This window comes from Oryx dammah, unplaced genomic scaffold, assembly GCF_014754425.2.
Source record: "Oryx dammah isolate SB20612 unplaced genomic scaffold, SCBI_Odam_1.1 HiC_scaffold_7, whole genome shotgun sequence".
In the NCBI taxonomy this organism is placed as follows: Eukaryota; Metazoa; Chordata; class Mammalia; order Artiodactyla; family Bovidae; genus Oryx; species Oryx dammah.
The window spans coordinates 26,002,421-26,019,612 of NW_024070191.1; the positions used below are offsets into that span (position 1 = coordinate 26,002,421).

Here is a 17,192-nt window from a genome sequence, read left to right on the forward strand (position 1 = left end):
CCTTCACTGAGCCTTGTAAGAGGAAGCCCTTCACGTGACATGAATGGTTGTATGTTAGGGGATGAGGTTAACTCAGGAGTTTTAGTGATAGACAAACCCAACTTTGAGATACTTGTGGAGTGGTCCAGTAGTTAATTTTAATGGACAGGCTTAGTGTACAGAATAACTATTATTTTAAATTTCATTTAAATTTTTGTTAAAATAATAACACGTGAATTTTTAAAAAGTTGATTGGCACTTAAAGACATATAACAAAGCATAAGTTCACACCCTTCTCAAACCCATGTTCTGTTTTATAGAAGCAATTGGCCTCCATATTTCTTTTTTTTTAAAAATGGCTTTTCAACATATATTTTATTTTTATTGTACATTTCTCTTTGAAAGGCTGATAAAGTTGGGAAAAGGCCAAGAGATGGGGCTATTGTTTTCAATCACTCATCTTTCCTTTTTTATAAAATGGATGTATTGTTGATTTACAATATAATTTGGAGAATTCCAATTTAATTATAATTATAATTATAATTATAATTTGGACTGTATAGTCTATGGGGTCCCAAAGAGTTGGATACGGCTGAGTGACTTTCACTTTCACCTCCTTCAGGTGTACAGCATAGTGATTCTGTATTTTTACTGATTATACTCCATTAAAGTTATTACAAGATAATGGCTACAATTCCTTGTGCTTTACAGTATATCCTTGTTGCTTATTTATTTTTAAACATAGTAGTTTATAACTTTTAATCCCATTCCCCTAAATTAGCCCCTCCCTGCCTCCCTCTTTCCATTGGTATAAAACCTGTGACTTTTCCATATACATTCATTTTGTTATTTTTCAGATTCCACATATAAGTGATATCATGGCTTCCCAGGTGGCACTAGTGGTAAAGAACCCACCTGCCAATGCAGGGGACGTAAGAGACATGGGTTCGATTCCTGGGTTGGGAAGGTTCCCTGGAGGAGAAAATGGCAACCCACTCCAGAGAATCCCATGGACAGAGGAGCCTGGCAAGCTTAGCACATAAGTGATATCATCCAGGATTTGTCTTTCTCTTCCTGACTTACTTCAGTACAGATAACATTCTCCAGGTCCATCCATGTTGTTGCAGATAGCAGAATTTCCTTCTTTTTATGGTCAAGTTATAAGTCCATTGTGTATCTGTACACCACATCTTTTTTATCCAATCATCTGTTGATGAGCACTTGGGTTGCTTCCGTATCTTGGCTGTTATAAATAGTGAACACTGGCATGTATGTATCTTCGAATTAGTGTGTTTGCTTTTTTCTGGCTGTGTACCTAGTTGTGGAATTGCTGGATCATATGGCAACTCTAAGTTTAGTTTTTTGAGTGACCTCCATACAGTTTTCCGTAGTGGCTGCACCAGTTTACATTCTCACCAGCATTGTACAAGGATTTCCTTTGCTCTGCATCCTCTTCAGCATGTGTTATTCATAGACCTTTAATGATAGCCATTCTGACAGGTGTGAGGTTGCCTGCATATTTCTGACATGCTTAGATTACTGTTTTTTGACTTAGTTAATTTTAGAAATTTTCTGTTTATATTCTGTAATGGTATACTAAAGGCTTGTTTCCCATATCCACTTCCCTCATTTCCTTACTTTCAATCCCTTTGCTTCCCTGGAACAAAATTATATTTCAAGTTTTGGTCATATAAATAATTTGTTTTTATTATATATGCTCAAATACTGTATACTAAGGCAAACTATGTTATTATGACCACCACTCCCTTAATTATCTTCTTTGTTTTCTTGGTTTTTAGTGTTCCTATTACTAATTTTTAGTTTCTCCTATTTTCAGCCTGTTTTCATTTGTTTATTTTCTTGGAGAGTTCCTCGCCTTTGTATCCCCTCCCATCTAATGAGAAGCTTCTCTGTGGGGTCATTTGGTAAAGAATCTGCCTGCAATGTGGAAGACCTGGGTTTGATCCCTGGGTTGGGAAGATCCCCTGGAGAAGGGAAAGGCTGCCCATTCCAGTATTCTTGCCTTTGGAGAATCCCATGGACAAAGGAGCCTGGTGGACTGCAGTCCATGGGCTCATAAAGAGTCAGACACGACTGAGCAACTAACGCATCTAGTGGGATTTTAGTTTTAGTTATCAAAATTTTAATTTCTAAGAACTATTTCTCGTTCTCTGTCTTCTTTGTCGATCCATGTATAGCAGTCTTTTCTTGATTCATGGGTATAGGATCTTCAGTTACCTCTTTGATGATATTCATCATATATTTTGAATTTTCTTCTGTGCACTTTCTTTTTCTAATTTTATTAATTTTTGGCTGTGCTAGGTCTTTGTTGCTGCAGAGGCTTTTCTCTCGCTGTGGCGAGTGGGGGCTCCTCTCTAGTTGTGGTGTGAGAGCTCCTCGTTGCAGAACGTGGGCTCTACACTAGAGCATAGGCCCAGTAGCTGTGGCACATGGGCTTAGTTGCTCCATGTCATGTGAGATCTTCTCAGACCAGGGATCAAACCCATGTCACCTGCCTTGGCAGGCGGATTCTTTACCACTGAGCCACCAGGGAAGCCCTTCTGTACACTTGTTATAGCATTCATAGGGAAAATGTCTTCTATCAAACGTTTTCCACATGTATTTCTGCTTCAAGGGTATATTAGCCACAGTTTTGCCAGTATATATGATAATAAAGTTTTCTGAGAACTATTTTAAAGTAACAGTTTGCAAATAGTCCATTAGTATAAAGATTTCCATAAATACTAAGATAAAAGTAAATATATTACTTCAAACAAATTTATAATTGTCTTGAATAATCTGATATGACTAATTCTTTGAACTGGAGTTGTCTTTCCTCATGTTCAAATCTGTTTTAGTGATAGGATCTGATAATTATAAAATTGAAGTCTTTACACTGTAGATGTTGAGCCCTTGCAACTGGGAAATTTATAAGCATTTCTTAAATATCAAGCGTGTTCTTCTCTTTCACCCCAAAAGCAGAAATGTATTTAACTTTGACATCTTTTACATATGCTATTCTATACAATTTCATTTTTATAACTTTTCCTCTTTATAAGTAATTTATCAGCGAGAAATGCCTCTTGTAGAAGTTGGTGTTCTGTCTAATGTGCTGCCTAACACCTTTCACTGCTAATTGGGTGTTTTGAAGTCTTCTTTTAAGGAGTCAAAGGCAAAATTATACCTTCTGGCTTATTTTTGTTAGTTTGGTTTTGAAGAAAATTGTCAATAATTAAATCCATGCTAATTTTCCTCAGCAACCAAAAATTATTATAATTTATTAATAGTGCTATCACAAGAAGGATTATAGATTGTATTCCTCTTGGTTTAAAAACATCTTATTTTACTTCGGTGTAGATAAGGAGTACTTTCTTTCAAAGAATTTGATTGAGGAGGAGGAGGAGGCAAATGCTGTTCTTAATTATACCAATTTTGTGATGAACTCAGATTACAGTTTTAACTTTACCTTTATAATGTATGTATTTGATCCAGAATGTTTAAAATCTAGGCTGTCATTTAAGTAACAGTCACTTTGCTGGTATTACGACATACAAGTGTTAATATTGATTTGGAAAGATATTCTCATTTGGAAGGCAAACTAGAAAGTGAACTTGAGAAAGAAAACCTTTTGTTATTAATTTTCTTATGTTTTAGCACCATAGTGTCATCACCAGGAAAATATTACAAGTCCTCAGAACCTGTTATTTCCACTCAAGAGCAGGAGACTCAGGTATGGCTTTTGTAGAGAGGCAGTTAGTTTTTGAGAAGATAGTTATGAATCTAAGCATGCTTAAAATTCTCTTGCCAGTATTTTAAAAATTGTTCTTTAACAAAGAGGCTAAGATACAGTTCAGTTTATTTTTTCATCCTAGGAGGAAATGTAATATCTGAAACTCTGAAATAAAGGACTGGATATTTCTAAGCACATTTAAACAGATGGTGTTTATTTGCTTTTTGTTCAGACTGTATTATATGGCGAATTGGTAGCAGCTAGGCAGAAACATGCCAATACAATGGACGTTCCTCCGGCTATTCTGGCAACAAATAAAATATTGGTGGATATGGCCAAAAGCAGGTAACTATTTACATATTTTAACTTATTTTCTTCTAACATGATAGATTTGTAAAATATATCATTAAGTGATATCATGACTATGGCTCCAGCAGTCACACCTGAGAAGTGGTTCTCAAATCTCCCGTGTTGATGCCGGTGATCTCTTCACTGAGCTTTAGTCCTACATTTCTACATGAAATGAGCTGTTTTCAGCAATCAGATCCAGGATATATTATAAAATCTTAACACATTACCCACCACCCCCCCATATGTATGTGCATTTCATGCAAACACCAGAACTCTACTTTCTGACTTCCTTAATTTTGTTAGTCGTACTGTCATGTCCCTCGTCACGCCTCTTTAATACCTCTGATGTTACTTTTACTCTTCTAATAGATAGCCCCGTCTTTTATTATATAGTTTCTAGACTTTTTCGTTTAATTGTTCCCTGTGTAATCCATTTATGCTTTTCTTCGTTTTTTTTCAGTGACAGCATGGTAGTTCACGCCATTACCCTTGAACTATTGCAAAAGCCTCTAATTAGTTTCTCTTTGATCAGTCTCTCTCTCTCTCTATCTCATCTGATATATGAATAACAAATTACTCTTTCTTTACCATGCTTTACTTTTGTTTAACTAGTTTCTCAGTCTTAACTTAAAAGAAAGTGAAAGTGAAGTCTCTCAGTCATGTCTGACTCTTTGCGACCCCATGGACTGTAGCCCACCAGGCTCTTCTGTCCATGGGATTTTCTAGGCAAGAATACTGGAGTGGGTTGCCATTTCCTTCTCCAGGGGATCTTCCCGACCCAGGGATCAAACCCAGGTCTCCCGCATTGCAGGCATACTCTTTACCATCTGAGCCACCAGGGGAATTTAATATAATTTCAACAAATCACTTACAGCTTAAAAGATTATCTGCCCAATTTACAGATTTAGGATTGGTGACCATCAAATAGAATTTGTTCCCTCTCTACAAAAAGAAGCAAATATCATGGTTCTTCTGAATGCATATAAATACAGTTCACAAAAGAAGCTCTTAAAATATTTACTGTATTAAATGAGCCTTTGGGTTATTTTGAAGTTTCAAGACTGCATCTTAACTTATTTAGCTCACAATTCAAGGCCTTCAGTTTATAGACTTAAACCTACTTTTCCATCTGAGTCACAGAATTTTGATGCTTTAACTTACCTAGGTTGTTCAGCATTTGTTTAAGTCTCCTTTTCAGCTTCCATATACTTACTTATAGTGTTGCTTCTGCTTTGTAGTTCCCTTGATTCCCCAAAACTCCTTTTAGGAAATCCTTTAAGATCTGACATTATTGTTTGCTCCATGAAGCCCTCTATGTTCTTATCATCAAAGTGATTCTTCTCTCTGGAATTCATAAAGGACTTTTAAATGTAAATTTAAAAGATGATTCTGTGGCACTTACTATATCATGCTTTATTTATGGTTTTGTTTTTATTGGTATTCATGTATTGTGTCCTCTAGATTTTAAACTCTGATAAAGATGTTACATTCTTCACCTTTTTGTGTTTTCTAAAGCATCTAGAGCAATGCTTAATAATCAGGTGGTCAATAAATATTTAGAAGAAATTATTTCCAAAGAATCTCATTGCTTGGTAATTGTACTCATCTTTTATTCTTCCTTTTCAAAAATTGTTTCTGTTGCTAAATTTCATCCAAGAGATGTTACTTTAGAGAAGAATTTTCTAATAATACTACATAGTGCATGTATTATATAATAATTATTTCATTAAAAATACATATTCAAAGACCACATTGTAATATTAAGTGAAGATATTTAAAGGAAAAATAGTAATCATTAGATTGGCAGATTTTTAGAAAGAAGACATCAGACAGTTTCTTCATATTGGACACAATAAGAAATATTGAAAGCCTGAAGTAGTTAGCAAGTTTATTGCTACAGGTAAAAACTTTGGAAATAATGAAATTTTCTTCTGAGTTTCTTAGCCTTTTCAGTTCAGTTCAGTTCAGTTCAGTCCCTCAGTCGCATCCGACTCTTTGCGACCCCATGAATCGCAGCATTCCAGGCCTCCCTGTCCATCACCAACTCCCGGAGTTTACCCAAACTCATGTCCATCAAGTCGGTGATGCCATCCAGCCATCTCATTCTCTGTTGTCCCCTTCTCCTCCTGCCCCCAATCCCTCCCAGCATCAAAGTCTTTTCCAATGAGTCGCTCTTTGCATGAGGTGGCCAAAGTGTTGGAGTTTCAGCTTTAGCATCATTCCTTTCAAAGAGCACCCAGGGCTGATCTCCTTTAGAATGGACTGGTTGGATCTCCTTGATCAGTCCAAGGGATTCTCAAGAGTCTTCTCCAACACCACAGTTCAAAAGCATCAATTCTTTGGCGCTCAGCCTTCCTCACAGTCCAACTCTCACATCCATACATGACTACTAGAAAACCATAGCCTTAACTAGATGGACCTTTGTTGGCAAAGTAATGTCTCTGCTTTTGAATACGCTATCTAGGTTGGTGATAACTTTCCTTCCAAGGAGTAAGCATCTTTTAATTTCATGGCTGCAGTCACCATCTGCAGTGATTTTAGAGCCCCCAAAAATGAAGTCTGACACTGTTTCCACTGTTTCCCCATCTATTTGCCATGAAGTGATGGGACCAGATGCCATGATCTTCATTTTCTGAATGTTGAGCTTTAAGCCAGATATTTCACTCTCCTCTTTCACTTTCATCAAGAGGCTCTTTAGTTCTTCTTTGCTTTCTGCCATAAGGGTGGTGTCATCTGCATATCTGAGGTTATTGTTATTTCTCCTATCAATCTTGATTCCAGTTTGTGCTTCTTCCAGCCCAGCATTTCTCATGATGTACTCTGAATATAAGTTAAATAAGCAGGGTGACAATATACAGTCTTGATGTACTCCTTTTCCTATTTGGAACCAGTCTGTTGTTCCATGTCCAGTTCTAACTGTTGCTTCCTGAACTGCATATAGGTTTCTCAAGAGGCAGGTCAGGTGGTCTTAGCCTTTCAGTTGTCCCCAAGACTCAAAACCTGATTACTTGTTTTATACATAGTTTTTGGTTTCTGGAACAAACATTAATACATGTTTATTGAATGTCGGTATGAAGCTAAATATCTATCAGCTTTGTTGCTAGAGTAGTAATGTTTCAGTGGTTTCTTGACTTTTTAATTTTTTAAAATGACAGACCTACTACAGTTGAAAATATGAAAAGGATCGATGGTGTTTCTGAAGGCAAAGCTGTGATGTTGGCCCCTCTGTTGGAAGTCATCAGACGTTTCTGTCAAATAAATAGTGTTCAGGTAAAATACTGTGGTTTACTGGAGTTCTGAGAGAATAAACTTTTTTTGATGATTTCAAAACATGCTTCAAAAGCAGCATTTTCTCCCTTCATTTTAATTTCTGTGCTGGACACTTAGAAAATGAATTTGGAGAGTTTCTTTATTAAATCAGTTATAAAAACATATTAGTTACCAGTATTTAAAAATTAAGTATAGTTGACTTACAGTATTATATTAGTTTCATATGTACAACATAGTGATTCAATATTTTTATATATGATACTCCAAAGTTATAAAATACTGGCTATTTGCCCTGTGCTTTATGTTACATCCTTGTAACTTATTTTATACCCAGTACTTTGTACCTCTTAATCCCCTTTCCCTATCATGCCCCTTCCCCCATCCCTCTCCCCACTGAAAACCACTAGTTACATAATTAAGATACTAAAGTAGTTGTCAAGGCTGGTAGTGTCTGTTTATTTTGTTGAGAGGTTTTGTTTTAAAACTTGAATAAATTCCATATTTAGATTAATCAATTATCTGACTTTCAAATGTAGATAGAAATTAAAGCTTCATTTATTTATTCACTATTCACTTTCAGGGGTTAGAGGACTAATTTAGAAGCAGAGTGGTCAACTTTATAGTTCATCTGTATTCTCTCCTTTTGGCTTACGGAGAAGACTAGGAATTTTTAGTTCTGTAACCATGTTTGCTATTATGAATACTTTATTCAAAATTTATTCACTGTAGCCTATTTTACTTTTAAAAATCAATATGTAAAAAAAAGAATTCTTTTTTGAGCTTCTCATAAAAAGAGAATTTGGGGCTGTTCCTTGAAGTTTATGTTATTTTTTTTCCTTAATAGTTAATGATCATGTTTATATTCTATCATTATATTGATATTATTTTTGATTATTTGTGCTACGTTTAAAATTGTGTAGACAGACCTCTTTTCAAGCACAGAACTACAGGAAGAACAGAGGAAAAGTTTGGTGCTGGAAAATAAAGCAAACTCACTTTCACCAGCTGTGGCCGTCACGTATTCCTTTTTCCAAGAAAAGAAAATGTCTTTGGTAAGTGTTACTTTCAAGTTAGAGGGGATTTTTAAATTTATCTAAATGTATTTTATCAGCTTTTCAGTATTAAATTGGGATAAATTTCTTATAATCCTACAGTGTTTTACATTGGTTCATTTTATAATTAATTTTAGAGCAAGGTCATTTTCTTTTTCTAAGCCTACTTCAAATCAGCAAGTATAGTTTGAGCATGATTATCTTACAGAGATTGTATCAAAGGTACTGATTAACACATTTATAGCTTAGGGATGTTGAAGCAGCCATATTTTGAAGCTATTTTTTTTAATGGGTTTAATAGTTAAAAAACTATTACAGTATGTACTGATAATAGATAATCTCTAAGATACATTGTTAAGTAGAAAAAGGAAGGTACCTAGTGGTGTGAAAAATTTACATAAATGTATATATATATATATGTATTTGCATGCTTATATATTTATAAATGGGTTTCCCTGGTGGCTCAGATGGTAAAGAATCTGCGTGCAGTGCAGGAGATGGGGGTTCAGTCCCTGGATCAGGAAGATCCCCTGGAGAAGAAAATGGCAACCCACTCCAGTATTCTTGCCTGGAAAATCCCATAGACAGAGGAGCCTGGTGGGCTATAGTCCGTGGGGATGCCAAGAGTCGGACACGACTGAGTAATTCTTTCACTTTTACACATATTCATATATGTGTATGTATATGTATATAAAAGTGTAGGTATATACAAGTGCATAGAATATCTCTGGAAGGATGTCCAAGAAGCTAGAAATCAGTTTTTAAAAAGCAACAGACTTGCTTTTCACTCTCTCCTCTAGTGTCATGTTCTTTTTTTAATTTTTTTTTCCTTAACGGTATCTACTTGATGCTCTTTGAAAGAAATCTGACTGCTGTGAAAAATGGCCATACTTCCTGTTTCTTCATCATTGTGGCAGAAGTCCTTAAGGTTGTGGAGATTTTTTAAATACACAAAATGAAGAGGGTATCTTAGCGGCAGAAGGGTAGAATGAGGCTTCCCCGTGAGTTCCACTGATTTGCATTCCTGTCCTCTCTGGTGTTAAATTGATTTAGATCAGGCTGTCTGGTGCAGGGCCTCTTTTTCCTGTTCTCTGTGTCTCATGCTTTAGGCTCCATTATACACTTTCTATTCTGTTTAAGATTCAGTACAAATAAGAATAAACAGTCCTTAGCTTGTCTTAGTCATTAATAGATGTTCTACTTAGATAGCCAAACTCCTTAATTAAAAGTTTGAAAGCCATTACACAAAGAACCAAATAATTCCACTGTACTCTTTTTGAAACAAATTACATGATAAAGAGGAATTTTAAGTTCAGTCTCTTATTTAAACAGTAACTTACATATACATGTTAAACATGCTTATATATATATAATTGGACCACATATCAATGGCAAAACTGTATGTAATTACTAAGAAAATATGGAATAGCCTCTAAAGTTTTTGAATAAATTGTATTCTCATACTCAGCCAGGATATGAAGTTTCATATATTACATATTCATGGTTAAAAATATGAGGAGTGGTATATCTTCATTTGGGTCTTTTGCTATTATTTGGTTGTATATTATTGTGAAATATTGTAGTGTAATTATCTGTGCCTCCTGGGAGCCTGAGGGGGGTCTTGCTAGTTAAGCACAAAATTAAACATGCCTAAGGACTAATTAATCAGGAGTTATAATACAATTAGTTTTAGGTAATATGATGCCTGGTATCAAATAACCCTGGTATTAGGCAGACATGGAAGTAACTAAAAACCTTCCTTTGAGTGATGAAGAATATTGCTTTACATGCCCTGTTTTGTGAAACTATCAGCATTCATACAAATACAGTCCAAATTTAGACTTGTAAGGTGTGTTAAAAAAGAGTATCATGAAATAATTTAGAGCTGAGTGATTGAACTTCCTGAATGTTGAGAAGAATATTTTATCTAACAGACACCTTAACTGGATTTGGAGCTGCATTTGTTTAAAAGCTACATAAATACGTAGCAATGTCCTTAACAATTCATGTTAAGTTCAGTACTAGGCAAATGATGACAGCCACTTGTAAATTATGTTTGTTCTTATTTTATGAATAGAGCCCACTTAAAGCACTTTTTTAAGTCTTTTTGAGAACCTTTTATAGAATACATTTGGAACCTGATTTTATCACTAAGCATTTCAGCATTTGTCTTCCTGGAAGTTCATGTAACTGAAAGGCCATGTGTTATTTCAAGTGTACAGTTTATTGAGTTATAGTTTACTGTATTTTTAAAAGGTCGTGGCAGCTATTAGACTTATGTAGAATGACTGTTCTCTGTTACTAATGGGTTTTTAAGGTGAATAATTGCAGAAGAGTGAGTACTGATCTCTTAGCTAAAGCTGGGTGATTTTGCTTCATTCAATATAGTAAGTATACAAAGCAGCAGCACCTGTGGAGTTCTAGCATGTGAGTCATTTTGAAGAATTGGTTAAAATGAGAAATTTAAATAAAGGTTCAGTCTGCTGTTTTATTTCTCAGTGAGCACTTACTACTTGAAGGTTTTGGACCTTGTGTTTCTATACAGCACAGTGGAAGCTTAAAAAAACTCACTGGTTGTTTTGCTGCCATTGCTCTAGAAGGATACAGCTGAGAAGAGGACTCTGCCTCTCAAAGCAGTTGGCATGCACTTATCCCAAGCGATGAAAGCTGGCTACCCAGTCGATACGGAGCGAGCAGGCCTGACTCCAGAGATTCAAAAGATTATTGCTGATGTTATCCGAAACCCTCCCATCAACTCAGGTGATAACCATGACCCTTGTCTGCAGCCTTAATGACTTGAGTCATTGAAGCCAGATGAAGTAAACAAGCAATCTGCTAATATTTTCCACTCTGATCACATTAACCCTTTATGCTACTATGAAAACTTCACTTTTCTAATGCTTTGTCTTGTTTTAGAAATACAATCTTTCTTCCCATCATCACTCAAAGGAAAGTCTGAATCGGAGAAATTCTTTTTTTGTTTGTTTGTTTCAGCTTCTGATTACACCTTCCACACCCATCTCCAAAACAGAGCTCTTTCATCCTTCTCTGATTTCCAGTTCATCACTTGGAAAAAAAACATCCTTCCCCATAGCTTACTGACTCTTAGTTTCTTCCTACATCTTTCTGATTCCCTGTCATTGGTTTCACTGAACTAGCCTTTCTCGTCCAGGCAGTCGTGTCAGGCACTGTGAAATTGAAGGGATGGGCTTCGGTCTCTTGGGCCCCTTGTGGAAGGGTTTTCTCCTGTCATTATGCTGTGGAACCTCAACTGTGGTCAAGCCCCTTTGTCTGCCTTACAGAAAATGTTAAAATCTGCCTATTTTAAAATTATGATCCCTTTCTTACAGAAGTAAAGATGAGGTACATTAGAAGGGTTTTCCTACTCTAAATGTACAAACGTAAACTAGATGTGTCATAATAATCCAGTAAATCTGATGAATTTTTTTGGACTGTTAGGACAGAGCAGAGGACATAGCAAAAGCCTCATCTCCAGAGCTGCAGTGCAAATAGTTAATTAAGCTTTTTACTACGTCAGACTATTTCCCACTCAGGAGTAAGGATACAGTTCTCCCCCCAAGGTTAGAAATAAGGTGAAAAAGATCACAATACTATACTTAATTGATGAGAACAAAAGTATTTAAGTTACCTTCAAAGGCAGCCTTCATTCTAGGCCTGAAGAAGACTTAACTGAAGAACACCTCCATCTCTTCTCCTGCTGATCAACCTAAGAGGCCAGGAGAGGGACAAACACAGGCTTGAGCAGGGAAACCTGCTCAAGGTTAGTTCCAGGGAACCTAAGTTTCCCTCTTTACTATATACCATGTTAAAGCTGTTCTGCCAACTTTTATTTAAAGGAAAGACATATGCAATTTCTAATCCTGGTCGATGAGACCTTCAAGTATTTTAAGGGCTTGTTGGTAAATTATGTCAAGATCTTATTGGAGGGAGGAGACACCTTAACAACTAATTCTGCTTCTGTGTCACAGCTTTCTGGTTATGTTTTGATGTCCCATTTAGGGCAGTCTCTATAGGGAAAATATGTGCTAGGCTTGCTAATCTATATAATAGTTGTGAGTTCATAACTGGAAATGAATGAATTGGCATTGTGTGAACTTGGTTCACTTGGTCTGTTAAGGTTAATACTGGTTTGTAAATCTGAAAACCTGAGGGCCAAATCCTGTCCTGTGATAAAATATCCAAGGTCATTTAGCTGTGAGTATCTTGTGAGGAAGCTAGCCATCTCGGCCGGTCACTCTCCAGTCTTTCTCACTTCAGCTGCCATTTTACTAGAAGTTAAGGCAGAGAAAGGACAACAGTAATTACTTGTGGGGTTAGAATCATGATTGTATAAAATCTTTCTTTCTTCAATGCAGAAGGAAATAGTATTTCAGAGAAAGTCAAATGCCTTCTTGCTCAGTTGCCTGCTTGATATTAACACCCTAGAATTACTTTTTCCCTTATATGTGTATTGTCTCTTAGGATTTAGAGAAAGATGTGTCTCTGATAAGCTGTTTGATAGTATACAATATCATCTGAAAGAGCTTGTGCAGTCCCCCCCCTTTTCCTATTTTCTTTACTACTACATATTGAGTATAGCAAATTTTCATTCAGTTAAATATTAAATTGAAATTAATAAATTCAATAAATTGAATTAATAAAGATATTAACATAAATTTAAATTCCAAAGAACAATGAAATTTAAATACTTATTAAACACTTACTTCATCTTTCTGTCCAAGCATTATATACACATTATACAGATAATATGAAAATATATATTATTGTAGTTTACTTCCAAAGCCAAAATTGAGAACGTTAAGATTCATGAGCTCTATCTAAACTTTCTTTTGATTGTACATTTATAGTCTGTAATACATCATTTATTGATGTGAAATTTTATTTTTGAATTCTTATTTTTCCATAATAAAATACTGTTTGTTATCTCAGTGGAGGAAACATTGTTGAGTTATAAACTATAATAAGAAATGAAGATATCCATGTCACACTAATGATTCAGATAGGTTATTTCATCTTTTACTTAGCTGTAGCCATATCACATAATTTAGTGTTTTAATGAACCAGTTTGTTGGCATTTAAATTCTGCATAATCTTGAATTGATAATTTTCTATGTTTTATTATGGCATAATCTTATACTTAAACATAGAGTATTTGAGAACTGAGAAATTAGGTCTTATTATTTTCATGCTTATTTGCTAAATAGATTTTGTCCTTGTAACTTAATATTTTAAGGAATTCTGCACTTTTTTATTCTTTTAGTTTTTTTCATGTTTACATAATTTTAAGCTGCTTCTTTTATGGAGTTGAGATTGTAACTGTGCCTACTAATAAATGAAGCAATGTATTTAATGGTGTGCCTGGATAATATTTTGAAGAATTTTGTTCTTTCATTCTTAATGTGCATGTCTCTGGAAAATTAAAGGTGGCTTCCAAGGGACATGCCACAAAAATAAGGGTAATTTGATCTCTTTAACCACTGAAGGAGTGCAGGCAGTGTTCATTGTTTCCCTTGGTTTTTCAGTAGATATTTTCAACCCTTATTTGTGTGGAAAGTTAGGACAAATAAGATCTTAAAATAAAATCTATCTTTCTCAGAAAACATATTCAATTAATAGACATTTTAAATAGTTGATATGTTTTGTTATGCTCAATATCCACTGAAAGAATCCTTTTTATTAGCATCTTATTTACAAGTATGATTAGCTTCTATTTTAAGAATATATTATTTTCAAAAAAATTAGCTTATAATTGATATTTGGAATTTGAAGCATAATTCCTTTAGAAACAATTCTATGGATGGTGGTTTTGATTCTCAGTTTGAAACAGAAGTTCTGCAGAGTGGCTTAGCTGACCTGACTCTGGCTTTTGGAGGCTAGGGTGGAGGAGTGAAGGGGACATGTGCTTATTCCATTTCCGATCTGTGAGGGGGTAGGCATTGGCAAGAGGAACATCTTCTCTGACCACCTTCCTCCTTCCTCTCTACAAAATATTTCATTATTTCCAGCTCATAGATTTTTCTGTGATGCTCTGTGTAGTTTACTTTTAAATCTTTGTAAAGTAAAAATTAAAAATAAATAAATTAAAAAAAAAAAAAACCAGTACAGAATTGTAAAGTAAAATAAACATAAATAAATAAATAAATTTTCCAACATTCAAAAAAAAAAAAAAAGTCGTCAGAAATCTATATTTGTTGAAAAGCTTTTTTAATAAATCCTCTTGAAAATCTTAAAAAAATAAAAAATAAAAAATAAAAAATTCTTTTACAGATACAAATAAAATTAACCTAATTAGAGTATATGTTCCTGAAAACATTGACACGTACCTTATCCACATGGCAACCAAGATCCTGGAAAAAGATGGTGACCACAGGATGCGATGCCACTCTTCATGTGATCTGAACAAAAAGCGATGTTTCCCCAACCCTGAAGAGAGCTCTTCAGATTCTAAGAGAAGCAAGGAAGAAGTAGACACTAAGACCAAGGTATCAGTTATATGTAGAATTTTCATATACTGTCAGTGTTCAATTTGCATATCCTAATATCAGAATGTATTTTTTGATGTGTTGTAAATTCTGATAGAGGGTTACTTAAAAAAAAAAAAAAATCTCTGGGCTATGTTTCCTTTGGTTTCATAAATCTGATCTAAGAGATTTTTTTTTAATGACAAGAAAAGAAGAATATAATCCCATCTAGTCTAGCTTATTGTGCAAGAATGTCAGCTTAAATTTTACATCTACCTTATATTGACTGTATAACCTGGAAATTCCCTTTCTTTCAGGGACTTCCTTAAAATTTGGGGGTCCAGTGGTTAAGACTCTGTTCTTCCAATGCAGGGGGCACAAAGTCAGTCCTCGTTCAGAGAACTAAGATCCCACATGCCTTGTAGCATGGTCAAAAAACCAAAACCAAAAACAAAACGCAAATTCTATTATAAATACCTCTTTAGATACTGGAATTTGTCTATCATCCTGTTACTCTTCATGCTCTGTTCCTGTTACACTGAATCTCTCAGGTACAAGGGTAGTTGTTTCTCATGGTCCTGGGCATATCCCAGTGTACTTTTGTATGATCAGAGAACGACCATGAGTTTAGTAGTATTTTACATGGTATATTTTATTAAAATCAGATGCTTTGAAAATTATTCTTCTGAGATAAATTGTAATTAGAGAATAACTATTCTTTGACACTGTGACTCTACCAAATGATTGCAAAGACTTGAAAATTGGACATTTAATTTCTTCTGGGCCTAAAGTTCAGTGATGAAAGTTTGTGAAAATCATAATTAACTCAAAAGTTACTTTTGTTCCTGGATGATAAATTCAGCATAGCGGTAGGTGGTTGCTATTATTTATATTAGAGAATTAGGAACTTTATTTCGGTTGTAATCAGGAGAAGGGGATGACAGAGGATGAGATGGCAGGATGGCATCACTGACTCGATGGACGTGAATCTGAGTGAACTCCGGGAGTTGGTGATGGACAGGGACACCTGGCGTGCTGCGATTCATGGGGTCGCAAAGAGTCGGACACGACTGAGCGACTGAACTGAACTGAATCTTTATAACATTTCCAACAGTTAAACTCTTTTTCTCTCAATAGCTTAAAAATAAGAGGGACTGATTTTTTAAAACTGTCCTTCAGTTAGATGTGTATATATTCATGTCCTAGATAACCTAATGAAATTTGCTTACCTGGAATTCTTTACATTATTTTGGCAATTGATTAGCTATAAGAGGGGCATTAAAGAAGATATATGTTGGGCAGTGGTAGTGAAATTTGGCTGCTATTCCCAGCCTTTTATTTCTGAAATCTATATACCAAGTGCCTAAGACCTTATTTTTTTCCCAGCTGTTTCTGTCAATACAGGAAAAAGTGTAACTTGTCATTTTTCCTGAATATTGAAGCACATTTAGAGTGAAATATTGTTTTAACCACTCATTAACATTTTTGCTTCCCTCCTGTTGAAATAATATCATATTCTGACAACAGAGTGGAGGTATTTTTTTAATCGGGACATAACTGCTTTGCGGTATTGTGTTAGCTTTTGCTGTGCAACATGAATCAACCACGTGTATATATGTAGAATGGGGCTATTGTGGAGACGGTGGGTAAGTGGGTGAAAATCATACTAAGCTTACTGCATTTAGCCTTTTCTTTTTCCCCATTTAGGGGAATAAGAATATTGAGGCTGGGAAGTAGATTATGAGATGAGTGAGCCAGCCAGACTGTTTTTCTTCCATCTGCCTTCCAGTATAGCAAGCTACTCTGAGCGCCGTAGAGTCTGTTGGAGGCCAGGTTTCAAGATCCTTCATGTGTTAACATTCGTCTTCTCTACCGCCCTGGGTTGTATTCCTTAGTCTCTTTCATTTTACCATTATGAGGCTTCTAATAAAAGCTAATGTCAAAACAAATTCTGTTTATTAGCTGATGCATCATTAGGTTTACATCTGTTGTGACTGCTGTTTACTGGAGGAAGATTATGTCTTGATAATGGTAGTTCTGATTAATATACTAAGGCACACAGTAGATTCTTCAAATATGTTTTTTTCTTTCAGATAAGTTTTTTTCAAATAAGATTCTTCAAATAAGTTTTTTAAAAATTGATGGCAACTTTTCTTAAATTGAAGCTTTAAAATTTTTGTTTATTTCAGGATGTTTAAAAAATTTTTGCCTTTTAGTATTTTTGTCCCATTGCTTTTTATTTCTTCTTAAGGGAGAAGAAATTTCTGCTCTCTATTGGATCTGCTTGTGCAAATCGTATAGTAGGCAACCACTGCCTCTGGGTTTAAT

At 35.1% G+C, this 17,192-nt stretch overlaps 1 protein-coding gene across 3 annotated transcripts in view; it reads left to right on the forward strand.

The window, feature by feature from the left end:
* The window catches only part of WRN (WRN RecQ like helicase), a 114,391-nt gene that overhangs the window by 95,544 nt on the left and 1,655 nt on the right, over positions 1–17,192 (forward strand). For all 3 annotated transcript variants that reach the window (XM_040242905.1, XM_040242906.1, XM_040242907.1), the window contains 6 exons: positions 3,634–3,709; positions 3,942–4,054; positions 7,216–7,330; positions 8,251–8,382; positions 10,980–11,142; positions 14,671–14,885. In XM_040242905.1, coding sequence (XP_040098839.1) covers positions 3,634–3,709; positions 3,942–4,054; positions 7,216–7,330; positions 8,251–8,382; positions 10,980–11,142; positions 14,671–14,885 — 814 coding nt within the window. The remainder of the gene's footprint in view (positions 1–3,633; positions 3,710–3,941; positions 4,055–7,215; positions 7,331–8,250; positions 8,383–10,979; positions 11,143–14,670; positions 14,886–17,192) is intronic.